Here is a 17,618-nt window from a genome sequence, read left to right on the forward strand (position 1 = left end):
GTGGGGCCAGAGGGGCGGGCGGAGGGCTGGGCCGGGGCCGTGGGCCTGGGTGCCATGGTGCAGCCCCCGGCAGTGGCAGAAGAGCCAAGGAGAGGTGATGGCCTCAGCCCAAGCCCTGCTGAGTGCCGGGTGCTGGCAGCAAGGACTCAGCTGGCTGGTCCAGTTCCACTCCCTGACCCCCCCCATCACTGGGCTGGGGCAGGCAGCTTGGCCCCCTGCCCATGTTCTGCTCCAGAAGTCCCTGTGGTGCTGGGCTTGCCCAGCTGCTGCTGAGGCTGGTGCTGCTGAGGGGACACTGAGCGGGGAGTGGGTGACCCAGCGGCCCCGACACTCACAGCCTCCATCCTGCTTTCAGGCCCAGGTGCCCAGTGCCGCGCTTGCTGGGACTGGCGGTGGGGATGGCACTGGGCAGGAAAGGCGCCATGTGGGCCGGGTGCACCAGCATCGTGGGCTGGTTCCTTTTCATCCAGACAGCGCCCGGGGTGGCAGGTAAGTGCTTGTGACACGTCGTGTGTGTGATCCGGGTGGAGGGTCCCTCCTGGGGGCAGGTCAGCCTCTGCGCTTTGTCCCCAGGACCTGTGTGCTCCCATGGAGCTGCCCTGTCAGGCCCCATTCCCCACCCGCAATGCCCACGCTGCAGGCATCCACAACGTTCGTGCTTTCAGTTTCCCAAACGCTTGGGCTTGCTGCCTTTGGAATCTGCATCCCCTCCCCACTGGCCCTGTATCTGGCCCTGCCGAACATCCGCTCGCGTGCACAGACACCCCCAAGGGGCCCTGCCTGGGCGCCCCTTGGGCGGGGCAGTTTGCGGGCACAGTTCACCCGGTGCAGAGGTGGCATGCACTAGTCATGCTAGAAAGCAGTGATCCAGCAGGGGGTGCAGCATCCCAGGGAGTGAGCGGTGTGGTTCCCAGGCTGCAGTGCGCGGCCCAGCCCCTCCTGGCTTGGCTCCCTGCCTGGGGCAGGCGGGTGCCTGGTGGGCACAGTGTGCAGATGGGCAGGAGCGGGGTGGGACGAGGTGCATTGGAAGGAGAACGGGGAGGAGAAAAGGGCCTAAGCTGCAAAATCAAATCCAGAATCTCCCGCAGCCCGCCATGTGGGTGTCCGTGTCACAGGGGGCTGGGCCCTCTCTCATGGGGGGACCCTGGGCAGGTTTCTGCTTGGAGACTTTGGGGCTTGCCCATGGCTGGAGGTCATTAGAAAATCCAGCTTTCCCAGCCCCACCCAGCTGCTGGGGGGTGGAATGACCCAGTGAGGCCCCTTGGGGGGTGGAACCCTGGCCACAGTGAGCTGCTGCCAGTAGGGCTGGGCTACTGCAAAGGGCCAGAGAGAGCAGCCTGCACTCCAGCACACTCGATGGGGATCACGTAATACTATGGGGCTGGACTCTGCCCTGCCCGGCTGGGGGCAAAGGGGGCACGGACTGGGGGGGTGGGTAGGTTTATGATCTGGGATCGTTTGGGGGGGATGTAGAGAGCACCCCCCACCCCTGTGATCGATGAACCCGCTGCAGCGATCACCAGCCGTGGCAAGTGCTGCGGCTGGCACCAAGCTGCCCGCAGTTCTGGGCCTCAGGGCATCTCCCCTCGCTGTGTGTCCACTGGCACCAGTTCAGCCAGAGCCTCCTTTCTCCAGCTGCTCCTGTGATCCTGCTCCATGAAGAGCCTGTGGGACAGAGAAGCAGCTGGAAGCAAGGAGGCCAGGGCAGCCCCAGGCTGGATGGTGGCTCTGCTAAGCTAGGCACTGGACACACTTTGAAAGCCTTTGAAAGCCTCCAAAACGTGCCCCCAGCATCAGTGAGGCAGCAACATCTGGATTAGCAGAACTGGGAACACTAGCTATGCCAAGCATGTCCTGCCCCTTCCCCCCATGGGGCTCACACTGGTACCCAGTGCCGGTGTGTAGCCGATTGCCTATTTGGGCGGCTCACTGGAGCACATGGGGAGGAGCATGGTGTGAACATCGGCACGGCTGCAGTGCATGACGGCTTATTGCTGCATCAAGAGTGAGTGGGCATGGAAGAGCCACCCCTACCCACCCAAGAAGGAGCCTAGCCAAGCCATATTTTGCACGAGTGTCTGAGAGTGGTGTTTCGTGGGTGGAGCTCATTCTGTGGGTAGAGCTTGGAAGAGTACCACCCCCATCATCTGGTGCCCAAGTGACACCCAGGCAGAACCTCATGCCACCCCATGCTCTTGGAGCAGCCTCCCGATGGAGGCTGCCAGTGCCCAGCTGTTCTGGGAAGTGTTCCATGCCCAGTGGCTGGTGTGCCACAATGGTGTTTGCCATTGTCCTGCCCTCCATTGCCTCCAGCTACTCACCTATGTGGCTAATGCTCTCTGAGGAGCCACAGAGGGAAGAGTCACAGTGACCCTACGGAGGAGCTGGGTGCGGAGGCCCCTGTGACGAAGTGGGACTGTTCTTAATGTATCCTCTGAATACCGTAGGGGTGCCTCAGTTTCCCCTAGGCATTTCTTAAGTCTCTAGGGGGTGGGATAAGGTGGTGTAATTGTTGCAGAGCAAAGGGTCAGTGTACATAAATGGCCGACACTCTGTCTCCTGGCAACTGATGGCCTGGGCCCTTCTCCCCTGCAAGGTGAGAGCTAAAGGGTAGGAGAACAAAGGAATCCAGTGACCTCCTGGCCCGGAAAAGGGACAAAGCCCAGAGGAGGAGGGGCTGGAGAGAGTTTCAGTTTGGGGCTGGCTGGGGACGAGGAGTGAAGTGCAGACGTGGTTGTCTGGCTCACTGCCCCCCAAAATGGACCCAGCTGAGGGGTCCTGTTCTCTGCACCTACAAGCTCTGGTTTAGACCATGTTCCTGTCGTCTAATAAACCGTCTGTTTTACTGGCTAGCTGAGAGTCACGTCTGACTGCGGAGTTGGGGGGCAGGACCCTCTGGCTTCCCCAGGAGCCTGCCTGGCTGTGGGAAGCACACGGAGGGGCAGAGGATGCTGAATGCTCTGAGGTCAGACCCAGGAAGGTGGAAGCTGTGTGAGCAGCTTTGTGTCCTGCAGACAGGCTGCTCACAGAAAGGAGACTTCACCAGAGTCCTGCCTGGCTTTGCAGGGAGCAGTTCCAGAGCATCTCCTAGGGAGTTCGTGACAGGGTGTCAGGTAAGGTGAGCTATTACCAGCAGGAGAGCACCTTCAGCCCCCAACTAAAACCTCTCCAACGCATCGTGAAGGATCTACAACCTATCCTGAAGGACGACCCATCACTCTCACAGATCTTGGGAGACAGGCCAGTCCTTGCTTACAGACAGCCCCCCAACCTGAAGCAAATACTCACCAGCAACCACATACCACACAACAGAACCACTAACCCAGGAACCTATCCTTGCTACAAAGCCCAAAGCCAACTGTGTCCACATATCTATTCAGGGGACACCATCATAGGACCTAATCACATCAGCCACACTATCAGAGGCTTGTTCACCTGCACATCTACCAATGTGATCTATGCCATCATGGGCCAGCAATGCCCCTCTGCCATGTACATTGGCAAACTTGACAGTCTCTACGTAAAAAAATAAATGGATCCAAATCAGACGTCAAGAATTATAACATTCAAAAACCAGTTAGAGAACACTTCAATCTCTCTGGTCACTCAATTACAGACCTAAAAGTGGCAATTCTTCAACAAAAAAACTTCAGAAACAGACTCCAACGAGAGACTGCTGAATTGGAATTAATTTGCAAACTGGATACAATTAACTTAGGCTTGAATAAAGACTGGGAGTGGATGGGTCATTACACAAAGTAAAACTGTTTCCCCTTGTTTATTCCCCCCCCTCACTGTTCCTCAGACGTTCTTGTCAACTGCTGGAAATGGCCCACCTTGATTATCACTATAAAAGGTCCCCCCTACCCCCGCACGCTCCTGCTGGTAATAGCTCACCTTAAGTGATCATTCTGGTTACAGTGTGTATGGTAACACCCATTGTTTCATGTTCTCTATGTATATAAATCTCCCCACTGTATTTTCCACTGAATGCATCCGATGAAGTGAGCTGTAGCTCACAAAAGCTTATGCTCAAATAAATTTGTTAGTCTCTAAGGTGCCACAAGTACTCCTTTTCTTTTTGCGAATACAGACTAACACGGCTGCTACTCTGAAACCTTTCTGTGAGCAGACTGTCTTCAGGACACACAGCTCACACAACTCACCTTCTTGGGTCTGACCTCAGAGCATTCAGCATCCTCTGCCCCTCTGTGCGCTTCCCGACCAGGGGGGTCCTGGGGAAGCCAGAGGGTCCTGCCCCACAACTTCGCAGTCAGACGTGACTCTCAGCCAGCCAGTAAAACAGGAGGTTTATTAGACGACAGGAACATGGTCTAAAGCAGAACTTGTAGGTGCAGAGAACAGGACCCCTCAGCTGGGTCCATTTTGGGGGGCAGTGAGCCAGACAACCACGTCTGCCCTTCTCTCCATGTCCCCAGCCAGCCCCCAACTGAAACTCTCTCCAGCCCCTCCTCCTCTGGGCTTTGTCCCTTTCTGGGCCAGGAGGTCACCTGATTCCTTTGTTCTCCAACCCCTTAAGCTCTCACTTTGCAGGGGGGAAGGGCCAGGCCATCAGTTACCAGGAAACAGGGTGTCAGCCATTCTCTGTGTCCAGACCCCTGCACACACCTGCCCTCTAGGGCTCTGCAATGATCATACACCCTTATCCCACCACCTAGATACTTAAGAACTCCCTAGGGGAAACTGAGGCACCCCCACACTATTCAGAGGAAACATTAAGAACAGTCCCACTTCGTCACAGGGGGAACCACCAGCCTAAGGGCACAGGAAGCTCTTGGGGTCTCCTGTCCTGCTGAATAACACAAACAGTCTGAGCTGTCCCCTGCCACCTGGTGCAGAGCTTGACAGGAGCCTGGGGCTGGCATCTGCTTCACACGCCAGGAGAGGTGTCAGGAAGCTGAGTGTTTGGCTGCCTGCTCACAGGTGTGGCAAAGGCTACAGGGGAAACCTTAGATGTTCTCACCCTTTCTCTGTGCTAGGAAACAAGCTACTGCGCAAGAACAGCGCTGCCTGCTCCAGGCAGGAAAGGAGGTGTTTACATCCCAGAACTTGCACTTTGGTGCTGGCCTGGAAGGGCTGGTTCTGCTGCAGTCCATGGCAGGTATGCTAGCCAAGGCAGCTGAGACAGAGCAGGGAATGGGCCAGCGCTGACCAGATCTTGGCTCTAAAGCAACCAAAAACACAAGACTTGTTGGTTGTGGCCTGTTTAACTCTTAGGAGCGGGGGGGGCGGGGGGGGCAATCCAACCCACCCTCTGCGAAAAGCAGCCCTGGAAAGTGGAGGGGGGGCTCTTATAAACAGCTGTTTTAACAAGGTTGTAAGGCCTCTGCCTCCTGGGAAGCCCAGGGTAATCACTGCTCCTAGCACAGGGCTTTTTAGGGCTCTCCAGATGAGCCTGTGGATAGGTTCTTGAGGAGGGAGCTGCTCTCAGGGGTTTTCTGGGAGGCCAGGGCACCTGCCACTGCGCATTCCTACTTTCAAAGACCGCGAAAGGTATCCCATCGGCACATGAGTGCTGGGGTGACTGACGCAGATGTGCCCGGGAAGGTGTCTTACCCTGTGGCCGACCGTCTCCTCGCTATTCACCGAGGGGGTCGTGTGGGGTTTCTGCCAAAAGCCGAGAATTAGCTGATTGGTGGAGTTAGCGGAAGACGTCAGTGTGGGAGATGGCTGGAGAAATGTAAACCAAAGATTATTAGGTTGCAGAACTGTTGCCGTGAGACTTGCGGCCAGAGGCAAGGTGGGGTGTTGGGGTGACTCAGGCAATGCTGAGAACTGGAGACATCTGCAGAGACAGCACTTGGTTTGCTGTCTGGACTGGTGGAGACTTGAGCATTTACAGAGACCCACAGGAGAGCTCAGGGGACCCTGAGACAACAGCCTGAAAAGAGATGAGAGCAGAAGTGGCACAAACACATTACAGAGGAGAAACTCTGAACTGTCCCCAGGTTTCTGGACTGGGGGTGGGGCTGATCCTGTGCATCAGGGAAGTCCATAGAAGGAATTCAGGGGAGAGATGGAGAGGCAGGTAGGGGGTTCCCCTGAGGGTCCTCTCCCTCTGCCCCAGACCAGCACTTGGGGCCTTCCCTGCTCCTGGGTCGTGTTGTGTGACCAGAGGTTTGCAAATGCTGCTGGGAGGGTCGGAGCAAAAGTTGCAAAATCCTCCCCAGATTCCCTTTAGAATTCAGTCAGTGCCAGGGAACCTCCCTTTCCCCATGACAGACTCTTCTGGCTGAGCAGGTTGGCTCATCGCCTCCCACAGAGCTCCTGCCCCACCAGGCAGGTGCCACTGCATCCCAGTCTCTTGGGGATTGGGGAGAGAGGCAGAGCAGGACCTGTGGTCTCAGCAGCAGGGGTCTCTGCTTTGCTGGCTCACCAGGTGAGTGGGGCTAGTCTGGTTTGTTCGGTGCTGGGCATGGGGGCTGACTGAGGTCGTTCAGGTAAGTGGAAAGCTGCCCACGGGGAATACAGAGCGTGTTCATTAGTTAACCCGCACTGGCCTATGGGAGGCAGGGTGGAGCTGCCCCGTTCCACACATGGGCAAACCGGGGCTCTGTGAGAGGCAGAGTCTTGCCCAGAGACCTAGGAGTAGCAGAGTCAGGGCTAGACCTAGTGAATCCCGGGTCCATGCATGACGCACTGGGACTGTGGGAAGGGGGGGCGTTTGCACTGCCAGTTCATCACTGTGCTACACCACCTGCCGGACATGGCAGTGGCTTCGCACCTAGGCACAGCCAGTCCCAATGAAAGGCCGTTGTGGTCGCTCAGCCGACTCATTGCTTGGTCCCTTATTTAAGTTATGTTCCCAATGCCAAGCGAGTTCTCTAGGGTGGGCAGGGCCCAGCTGGGCTCCCCGTACTGCCAGCTGGAGAAATGCCGCACTTGGCGACGCCCAGAGAACATACTGGGCACAGCTCAACTGGAGCCTGGACACGCTTTAGTTGCGGGTGCAATTATGCAGAGCAGAGCTCAGAAACTGAGGTTAAAAGCACCCAACAGCCCCTCTCCCTGGAGCTGAGGGCTCTTCTGCAGCCACAACTTGGGAGCCCTTGTGCACGGCATCTCACAAGGGACCCTGAATGGCTGAGCCATACATGGCTGCTGAGCCCCCATGAGGAATGCAGAGCAGCCACTGTTACTGCCGTCCCATGGAGGCACACAGTGTTCCCGCCTGAAGACCTGTGCAGGGGATGGCTGCAGGGGTGTGTGGGGATGGGGGCAATGGGAAGAGCTGGGGGGCTGAGTGGGAAGGTTCACTTTCAGAAGTGGGCGAGGGAAAGGGAGCAGCTCTGGCAAGCAGCTGGGTGGAGCCGGAGAAGCCAGGGTGGAGCAGGTGTAGGAGTGGGGAGACGCTGCTGGAGCCAGGAGTGGAGCTGGGTGGTGCTTTGAAGGTGAGGGAGAGGCTGGAGCAGGCTGTACGGGAGGAGATGGGGCCGCGTTAGGAAAGGGGGAATCCTGGCCAGGGTCCTAAGGGAAGCAGCTCCTCTTGGCCCTGGCATTGAGACGGGCAGAAGGGGAGAGAGCTGAGATGGGGGGAGATGCCACCCCAGTGCAGGGACAGGAGCCTTTGCTGCGGGGGCAGAGCCGGAGGAAAGTCTGGGTGCACAAAAGGGAAAGCAGCAGGACCAGGCCAAGCCCTGGCTGCAAGGGAAACTGGGCAGGGCAGTCAGAGATTAGCCTGGGGCCACAGAGCTGAGGGCAGGTGACAGACTCAGCCCAAGCCACGCCAAGGGTGCACAGGTGAAGAGGACTCTTCTGGGCCGCCAGTTCTGTTCCAGGACACAGCCTGTTGCAGGGCAGCTTGCCCCACCCTTCCCCCCGTGTGCTGCTCCAGGAGCCCCCGCAGTGCTGGGCTCGCCGCCTGGTTGTTCCTGAGGCTGAAGCCAGCAAGGGGGCAGTGAGTGGGGAGTGGGTGACCCAGCAGCCCCGACACTTACAGCCTCCATCTTGCTTTCAGGCCCAGGTGCCCAGCGCCGCGCTCGCTGGGACTGGCTGCGGGGTCACACTGGGCAGGAAAGGCGCCATGTGGGCTGGGTGCGCCAGCATCCTGGGCTGGTTCCTTTTCATCCAGACAGCGCCCGGGGCGGCAGGTAAGCGCTTGTGACGTGTTGTGTGTGTGACCTGCGGGAAGGGTCCCTCCTGGGTGGCGCTCAGCCTCTGCACTTCTCCTCGGGGTGGGGTGGGGCATTGTGGGGTATCAGCTGGTGCAGGAGTCTTGGGCTTTGAGGGACCAAACGGGTGTGCTGAGAACCCTGCTGCTCCTGGGATGGGTGTCTGGGACCGTGTGGTAGGGACCTTGCTCAGGGCCATCCCCAGAGCTCGGAGGAATGGGATCGATGGGTGGGTATCCTCTCCCAGGAGGGGTGGGGAAGCCTCAAACTATACCCAGAGCCCGGCCCCAGCCCTGTCTGTCTCCCCATCCTTAGGCGGCTATCCCTGCAATGCCAAGAACTTTGGCCACGACTCTCTGGTGTGTGAATGCAACGCCTCGTATTGTGACACGCTGGACCCCGTTGTCGTCCCGGCCATGGGCACATACGCCAAGTATGAGAGCAGCAAAGCAGGCAAGCGGCTGGAGCGCAGCGAGGGGAGGTTCCAGAGCGACTCCACGGCCCCAGGTATCTGCTTGGGCACTAGGGATGCAAAGGGCAGGGCTGGCCCTGGCCCTTGCTCCCAGCTGCAGGGCTCTGAGCCGAGCTGCTCTCTGCCCCGCAGATCTGTTGCTGAAGCTGGACACGGCGCAGCAGTACCAGAAAGTGAAGGGCTTTGGCGGGGCTCTCACAGACTCTGCCGCCATGAACATCATGGCCCTGTCCCCGGGCGCCCAGACCAACCTACTCAAGTCGTACTTCTCAGAGGAAGGTGAGTTGTGGGGCTGGGCCCTGGAGATACAGGCATGGTGGGGCAAGCGGGGCTGCTGACCCCCAGGGCACAGCAAGGCCCTTGGGCCTGGTTCCCTCCTATTGTCCACTCAGCTGGACAAGGGCCCGGCTCTGGGTCCCGGGTCACCTCCTTCCTGTCCCACAGGGATCGAGTACAACCTGGTCCGCGTCCCCATGGCCAGCTGTGACTTCTCTGTCCGTCTCTACACCTATGACGACTCTGAGGGGGACTTCGAGCTGAGGAACTTTAGCCTGACCGAGGAGGACACAAAGCTGAAAGTGAGCAGTTCCTGCGGCGAGTGAGGGCCCTGGGTGGGGAGGAGCTGTGGTGGGGAAGGGGGACGGGCTGCGGGGGGTGTTGGAAGCGGGGAAGGGGGACGGGCTGTGGGGGGGTTGCTGGAAGTGGGGAAGGGGGACTGCCTGGGGGAACAGTGCTGGAAGCGGGGAAGGGGGACTGGCTGGGGCTGCAGTGTTGGAAGCGGGGAAGGGGGACAGGCTGGGGGAACAGTGCTGGAAGCAGGGAAGGGGGACGGGCTGGGGGGAACGGCACTGGAGGCAGGGAAGGGGAGCCAGGATGCGGCAGGAAACACCAGTCTCAGTTTGCTCCTTGGCCAAGCTCCCTGGCCTTGCCTGATGCTGGGTGTTTCCTGTGGCCATCACAGGCTGGGACTGAGCCCCCCCCTTGGCACTTGCCCCTCCACGATCATCCTAGTCTCTCCATCCGACACTGGTTTGGCCGCCCCTGACATCCCCCTGGGCAGGCGTCTCCCAGCCCTTTCTGGGGGGCACTGGGGCCCCTGGGCCTGTCAAAGCCAGGCTGGCCACTTGGGTCAGGGCCATGAGGTGCCATTTCCCATGTGTCCCTGGGCCCTGCTCTTGCCTGGGGGGTGGGTTTCTGTACAGTGTTCGAATTCTGCTCAGCCCCCGCCCCAGGGCAGCCTGACATGGGGGCTCCATTTCACAGGGGAGGCTGCGGGTGGAGGGAGGCTTCCGCAGGGCAGGTGGTCTGGGGAGCTTCGCTCACGGGGCCACTGCAGCGCATGATCCCCTGCCTCCCCCTGCCCCTCAGATCCCCATTCTCCAGCATGCCCAGGCTGTGGCCAGGACGCCGCTCTCCCTGTACGCCAGTCCCTGGACGTCCCCCATCTGGCTGAAAACTAACGGAGCCATGACAGGAAGGGGCACGCTGAAAGGGAAGCCGGGGGACAAGTATCACAAGACCTGGGCCAACTACTTCATCAGGTAAAGGGCAGCGCGGGGCAGGGGCTCTCCTGGGGAGAGAAGTTGGCAGGATGCGGCGGGTCTCTGTGGGTACAGCTAGCCCTGGTGCTGTGCAAGGTAACGGGCTGGATGGGTGTTAGGGATGGGGCGTTGGAGGAGTCCATGTGAGCTCCCTGAGTCAGCAGAGCGACAATCACAGAAGGGCCCATTGTGAGCATGAGTCTGACCCCCAGTATTGCCCAGCCCAGAGAACTGCCCCCAAACGATCTTATTGCGGGTGAGGTCTCTACAGACTATGCGGGTGGGGGGCAGAGGGTCTAGTCTCTGCACCCCAGGAGGGGCGCTGCGGGGCGGGGCTGGGGCTGCTAATGTTTCTTGTCTTCCTGGCCCCCAGGTTCCTGGACGAATACGCCAAGCACAACTTGACGTTCTGGGCGGTGACAGCTGGGAACGAGCCCACGGCTGGAGAGATCGTCTTCTACCCCTTCCAGTGCCTGGGCTTCTCTCCTGAGCACCAACGGGACTTCATCGCCCAGGACCTGGGCCCGGCACTGGCCAACAGCTCGCACAAGGGCATCCAGCTCATCATGCTGGACGACCAGCGAGTGATGCTGCCCTACTGGGCGGAAGTGGTGAGTCCACGTGCCTGGGCCTTGCCCGGCTCCGAGCAGGCAGCGTGGCTTGGTGGAGGGGTTGGCACCAGCCAGGCCCCCCACCCCTGGTGGTGGCCTTGGCAGCAGGTGACCTCCTCCTTCCTCCTCTCAGGTCCTGAATGACCCTGTGGCCGCCAGCTTCATCAACGGCATCGGCATTCACTGGTACCTGGACTTCCTGGCACCCATCGACCTCACGCTGTCCATCACCCACCACCTCTTCCCCAGCTACTACCTGCTCTCCACAGAGGCCTCCACAGGGTCCTACTTCTGGGAGCCCAGGGTGGTTCTGGGTGGCTGGGACCGAGGGAGCAAGTACAGCCACAGCATCCTGACAGTAAGACCCCCTCAGTGCACACTGCTTCAGCCTCCTCCGGGGGGCAGGAGCCAGGGCCTTGGCCCCCAAGAGCCTCCAGCTGAGCGTCTCCATCTCCCCTTCACAGAACCTGAACAACTACGTCACGGGCTGGACAGACTGGAACCTGGCCCTGGACATGGACGGGGGGCCCAACTGGAGCAAGAACTATGTGGACAGCCCGGTCATTGTGGACAGCAGCAAGGATCTCTTTTACAAGCAGCCCATGTTCTACCACATGGGCCATTTCAGGTGAGCTGGGCCCTGCCGAAGGCTTGGAGAGGGCTGAGCTGCCTGGTGCAGCTGGCATTGTTATGTCCTGTGCACGTGAACAGGAGGGTGGGTGCAGCTCGTCGTGTGTACGTATCCCTGCACACACCAGGCAGAATGTGCCCTTGTCACGGGGTCCCCGGGCGATGCTCTGGACCTGCTCCCTATGAAGCCAGGCAGGACTCTGGGGAAGTCTCCTTTCTGTGAGCAGACTGTCCCCAGGGCAAGCAGCTCACACGGCTTCCACCTTCCTGGGTCTGACCTTGGAGCATTCAGCATCCTCTGCCCCTCTGTGCGCTTCCCACAGCGAGTCTGCCCAGGCGGGGTCTTGGGGAAGCCAGAGGGTCCTGCCCCCCAACTTCACAGTCAGACGTGACTCTCAGCCAGCCAGTAAAACAGAGGTTTCTTAGATGACAGGAACATAGTCTAAAACAGAGCTTGTAGGTGCAGAGAACCGGACCCTCAGCTGGGTCCATTTTGGGGGGCAGTGAGCCAGACAACCACATCTGCCCTTCACTCCATGTCTCCAGCCAGTCCCAAACTGAAACTCCCTCCAGCCCCCCTCCTCTGGGCTTTGTCCCTTTCCTGGGCCAGGAGGTTACCTGATTCCTTTGTTCTCCTTTAGCTTTAGCTATTATCTTGGGGGGAGGGGGGGAAGGGCCCAGGCCATCAGTTGCCAGGAGACAGTGTGTCGGCCATTTATATACACTGGCCCTTTGCTCTGCAACAATTACACCCCCATATCCCTCCACCTAGAGACGTAAGAAATGCATAGGGAAACTGAGGCACCCCTACAGTATTCAGAGGAAACATTAAGAACAGTCCCACTTCATCACAGCCCCTTTGGCCTGACTGTGCATTTCTGACCCTAGCTGACTTGCAGCAGTGCTGTGACAGGACCCTGCTGCTCTCAGCAGCCGTCCGTGTGCTGGTTTGCAGTGTGCAGCTGGCTGTGCACTAGATCCCGGCACCCTGGGGAAAGGCACATCTAAATTTAGTCTTTAATGCAGCTGGGGCTGGAGTGGAGCTCTAGTGGTTCTCAAACATTTTTTTTTCACGGACCACTTGAAAATTGCTGAGGGTCTCGGCAGTCCACTTAATGATCTTTCCATATGCTGTTTGTACCGTGCACTCACTGCTCCCGCTTTTGTCTGTGCAGCAAGTTCGTCTCCGAGGGCTCCCAGCGCGTGCGGCTGCTCATCTCCAAGAAATGCTACAAGTGCAACCTGGAGTACGCGGCCTTCCTGCGCCCAGACCGGGCTGCCGCGCTCGTGGTCCTGAACAGGTGAGTGCCTGGCCGGGCCATGAGGGCCGCCTCCTTGTCCAGACCAGGCGCTGCCTTTCTCCGAGTGGGGCAGGAGCTCGGAGGGTGGGTGCCCAGGATGGGGGTGCTGCAGAAAAGAAACCTCCTGGGGGAAAGAGCCCCAAAGCCCTTCCCAGCCCCCCCTCTAGTTGCCTCCGATTCCGTCGGACCGACCTCCCCCTCTCCCATGTGCATCACCACCCCACCTCACTCTCCCCAGGTACCCCACGGATGTGCCGTTCGGGATCTCAGACCCAGGCGTTGGCTTCATTGAGGCTGTGGCTCCGGCTGACTCCATCCAGACCTACCTGTGGAGACGCTAAGGAATAGGCCAGGGCAGGCGGGATCGCAGCTGGGGGCTGTCGGGGGAGGAAGGACGTGCCCCCCTGCATTGATACCTCCCCATTTAACACAGAAACCCCCCCATCCCTCCAGGGAGGGACTTGCAGATGGGTCCTATCTCACCCAGTCAGCTGCCTTGCTGAGTGCAGGAGACCTGAAGGATCCAAGGGAGGGGGAGGCTGGGGTTGGGCAGGGTCACATTGAGTGACTGTGTTGTGCTAGGATGCACCAACCTGCTTGTAAATGACAGACCCAGGACTGAGCAAATGCTGAGTACCGACCCACCTGGGTACCTGCCTCCCAGCCCAGGGCTCCCCCACCCCTCTGCCTTCCCCAGCCCGACGGGCCTCTTCCCAGAGCACCGGGTCCCACTGTTTCCTAGCTGTTTTAATACAAGAAACAGGTTTTCTACACCTTCTCCTGGTGTTTTTTCTTCCACCTGTCCTTGGTTGGTTGGATGTTGGCCAGAGCTGTGGGCTGGGGAGGGGTCAGGTGAGGCGGGGAAGGGCCTGGGTGAGGAGAAGCGTGGAGGGGAGGAAGCTTCAGAGCTCGCTGCCCAAGAGTAGCTGAATGTTCCCTCTGAGCAGGCCCCGAGCCTGGAGCGCTGGCCCATCAATGGCTGGGGGTAGCAGCAAAGCCAAGAGCCCAGCCTGTCGCTCTGTCCAGGCGTGACATGAAGGCCGGTGTCTCCATGGGGAGCAGGAGTGTTCGGAGCAGGCCCCAGGTCAGGCTGGGACCAGGTGGTGCCAGGAAATTCCCACTCCTGCTAGCTCAGCAGTGCCGTCTTAGCACACAGCCTAGCGCCAGCCTGCTAATCAGCTGGCGTCTGTGCTGGAAGGTGATGCGGAGTGAGGCAGACGGGAATGTAATCAGAGTGCTGACGTCAGCCAAGCTTGCGGTTCCTTTCCAAAGGGAGCGGGAGCCCATCCATTGCGGTTTCCTACTGGAGCGGTAATTCCAGTGGCAGGGAGCTTGGGGGCCAGAGGCAGCAGCAATGCCCCCCGCCCCCATCCTCCCCTCGCTACTTGGCAGTGGGAGAATGCAGCACATACTTCCAAAGTGATGTTATCCAGGGCGGCAGGGGTGGGGTGGCCTGACATGGGGTGGAAGCAGAAGCCTGGGGGGGAGGGGGGAGGTGAGTCATTCTCCCCTCAGGGTGAGGGGCAGGGCCCCTGCCAGCTGGGCTAGCAGCTGGGAGGCCCCAGAAGCTGCTGGGGTTGTGTGCGAGGAGGGGCATGCCCTGCTCCAAGTACAGACTCACAGTGGAGAAGCTGAGGGGCTCTGCTTGCCTTCAGCCTGGCCCAGGGCCCTGCGTCACTCCCTGAAAGGTCACTCCCAAGCTGGCTGCAAAGGCGGGAGCGCAGGGTAAGCTGCGGCACGGCGCAGCGGGGGACCCACCTGGGTGGGGTGCTGAGCTGTAGGGTCACCACATGTACGCCGGGGGGGGCAAGTAGCACCAAGCGAGTTGGGTGAATGTCATGCCCTGGGAAAGTGCCCGTTACAGGTGCCCCCAGACCTCTTGGCCTTGCAAGCGGAGCACAGGGTAGCACGTTGGAACCTCAGCCCTCTGGTGCTGGGGGCTGTAGCCGTGCCTGCGAGCATGCCATGCTAGTGCCAGGCCATGCATGGTTCCCCAGCAGGTGCTCCCCACGCCCAGGGGGCTGCACTGCAGAAACTGGGGTATGGGCGCTGGCTGACATCAGGCTGTCGAGTGCACAGCAGAGGAGCTTCTGTCCTGTGAGCAGTGCCAGGACCTTGTGCCAGAGCTGCAGCCTGGTTGGCTAAATCGGAGGGAAACAGGCCCTGGCGTTCTCCTTGGGGCAGCCACAGCGCTGCCTCCAGGCATCCTGGGAGAGGTGCCACAGGGCAGAACAGGCAAGGGCTGCATAATGCAAACAGCCTCCCCTGCCAGCTGTCACCCAGGAGCTGCTTTGCCATATGGAGCCTAGGAATGTAAGAGCAGCTGGAAGAAGCCCTCGCATGGCCCCGCGAGCCAAGCCCCGGATAAGGCGGGTGCAGGAGGTGCAGCACGGGGGTTACAGGTAACATGAAGCTAGGGCTCTCCGTTAGCACCCCCACACACTCAGCAGCACTGCATTTTGTCACCCTGGCCCTCCTGCCAGCACCCGTGGTCGAGGCCCGGAGGAGCCTGGGTGCAGCTCCCCAGGAGCGAGCGAGGGGCAGGGAGTCCTGTGTGTACTGTAGGTGCAGCACCATGCACTAACTGCCTGCCCTCCCCATCTCACGACGAGTGCTTCCAGCCCCTCATGCTGTGCTCTGCTGTCTTCAGGGCCTTGGCTGCTCACTCTGGAGCTACGCGCTCTTGGCAGCACCAGCGCCAAGGAAAGCCCCCATCCTGGCCAGCGTGCAGGCAGGAATGCAAACAAAGCTGTCAGCACTGGAGGAATCTCTAACGTGAACAGGCCAGCAACTCCCTGCTGGCCCCTCTCAAACCACGGCAGCGAGACAGGGTAAGGGGGCTTCCCTCAGCTCCCACTGCCCGGGGAGCCAGCACTTCCCTCCCGCTCAGAGAGCAAAGCCAGCCCAGGCCGCCTGCCACCAATAGTCAGTCCCAGCTGCTGGTCTTTCAGTAGCCACTGTGGGAAAGCATTAGTGGGGCTCAGGTACCTCCTCGTCCCCCTCAGCCCAGGTCCCTCTTCTCCCTGCAGAGGTAAGGCACAAGGGCCAGGGTGGTGGGGATAAACCCTGCGGCTGCCTGGCAGAGACACTTCTCCAGCCAGTCTGTGCCTCTCCAGGTGCAGCCTGCAGCTCTGGCTAGATGTTACAAACCAGTCAGCAGGGCTTCCCCAGGTCACCAGTCAGGCCCCTGGGCATGGCTGTGGCTCTTGGGGAGCGGGTGGTGCTGTCAGGGCTCTGGCAGCGGGGGCCTGAGGCCTATGCTGCTGTCCTTGGAGGTGTCACAGCAACGCAGGGTGAGGCAAGACCATGCGAGGTCAGAGTCCAGCAGCCTGTGCTGAGGCAGTGTTAAGAATTCCTGCACCATCCCTGACAGGTGTTTGTCTATTACCCAGGTCTATTCCTGCAGCTCCTCCTGGCACCTGGGGGCAGAGGCTGCTGTTAGTGACCAGGTAAAGGTCCTGTGTGTGAGCGCTGGCCTGGCATTCTGGGTCTATTGTATTTGGGGCACCAGTATCCTAAAGCTGACAGCTTTGCAGTGGAACTGGACCTAGCTGGAAGTGTGTGGGGTGGGCGTAGAGGCCGGTCAGTCACTGGGCTGGGCTGGTTGCCCCATGCCCAGCAGCAAGGGCTGGAGACCTTCCAGGAAGCAGCATTCTGAGCCGTGCTGTAGCGCTGGGCACAGCTGTGCACAGCTGGACTTCAGCACATCTCCCCTGCCTGCCCCTTGGCTCTGCGCACCCGCTGAGTAACAGGGGAGAGGACTGGAGCCCTGGCAGTCTTTGGGTCTGGCACCAAAAGGTGGTATTCATTTGGACTGTCAAATGTAGGAAGTAGGAAACTAGTTCCAGTTCCACACAAAGCATAGGACTAATGGAATTTTCAGCATGGCACGTGGCTAACGGTGGGTGCCACAGGGCTCCAGGCTGTGACCAGGGAGGGGACATTTGCAGCTGACACAGACCGATTAGCTAGCTAAGGAGTAGCTAAGCTGCGCTGTCAAGAAGTGCCAGGATAATGCACACTGGAGAGAACCACATGAACCCCTCATAAACCTGACCGGGGGCACTGTGAGTGAAGCGTTTGGGGAAGGCCCGGAGCATTACCATGGCCAGCTCAGAGCGGCTGGTCTGTGCTCAGCACAGCCACAGCAAACCAAGCCTTGGGCTGGCTAGAGAACAAGATGGAAACATCCATGAAAAGACTGTCAGGCAAAGCACTGGGCTGCCCTTCCCTGGGTGCTCTTCCTCAACGGATACGGCGGGACAGATGGGGCCCAGAGACGAGCCGGGGAAGCAATCAGTGTCCTGGAGAGATTGAAACAACTGGAACCACTGGGTTGGGAGAGGCCGTGACTGAGGGAGAACAAACAATGAATAGGTGAGAGAAGGCAAATGGAGTCTCCTAGTTCCTGCCCTACAATACAAGACCCAGGTTCCTTCCATGGGCAGTTAACCCCAGGCACACCATGCTACGGGGAGGATCCGAGGTCTGACTGGACAGCGAAAGCAGCCGGCTGCAGACACCAAGTGCCCTGCTTCAGGACAGGTGCTACCCAGTAAGTGATGTGGATTGGGGAAATATTCCCCCATGGACAGGTTGTGCCCCAATGGCCACTGCTCTCCCTGAGCCCTGCCGCTCTGACCTGGGCTGGCAATCTCAGGGCAGCTCCCTGAGGGGCTGGTTCTGGCTGCTGGCCCGGGCTAGAGCTGCCGGCAGGGCCAGGTCAAAAGCCAAGCAGTTAGGCAGAGTCACTGTGAATCTCTAGGCCAGGCCGCTCCACTTGCGGCTTCCCCGCCCTGGAAAGGGGCAGGTTCTTGCGTGCAACACAGCCCTCAGGGACAGAGGGATGCAATTGGAGCTGGATGTGAAGTCAAAAGGATTCTTCCCGCTGTCTTGGGGGTAGCCAGGGAACTGTGGGGCACAGCTCAGCA

At 59.6% G+C, this 17,618-nt stretch overlaps 1 protein-coding gene across 2 annotated transcripts; it reads left to right on the top strand.

The window, feature by feature from the left end:
• The first annotated feature begins 422 nt into the window (after nt 1-422).
• Nucleotides 423-13,028, top strand: LOC144279607 (lysosomal acid glucosylceramidase-like). 2 transcript variants are annotated; one of them, XM_077841181.1, is made up of 10 exons: nt 423-489; nt 8,448-8,639; nt 8,737-8,883; nt 9,049-9,182; nt 9,973-10,145; nt 10,519-10,756; nt 10,890-11,114; nt 11,221-11,384; nt 12,562-12,687; nt 12,926-13,028. In XM_077841181.1, exons 1-10 carry the CDS (start codon nt 423-425, stop codon nt 13,026-13,028), a joined length of 1,569 nt encoding a protein of 522 aa, XP_077697307.1. The 2 variants fall into 2 exon arrangements, with proteins under 2 accessions (XP_077697307.1, XP_077697308.1); XM_077841182.1 differs by lacking the exon at nt 423-489 and adding an exon at nt 8,045-8,111.
• Nucleotides 13,029-17,618: the final 4,590 nt, after the last annotated feature.

This window comes from Eretmochelys imbricata, chromosome 24, assembly GCF_965152235.1.
Source record: "Eretmochelys imbricata isolate rEreImb1 chromosome 24, rEreImb1.hap1, whole genome shotgun sequence".
Lineage (NCBI taxonomy): Eukaryota > Metazoa > Chordata > Testudines > Cheloniidae > Eretmochelys > Eretmochelys imbricata.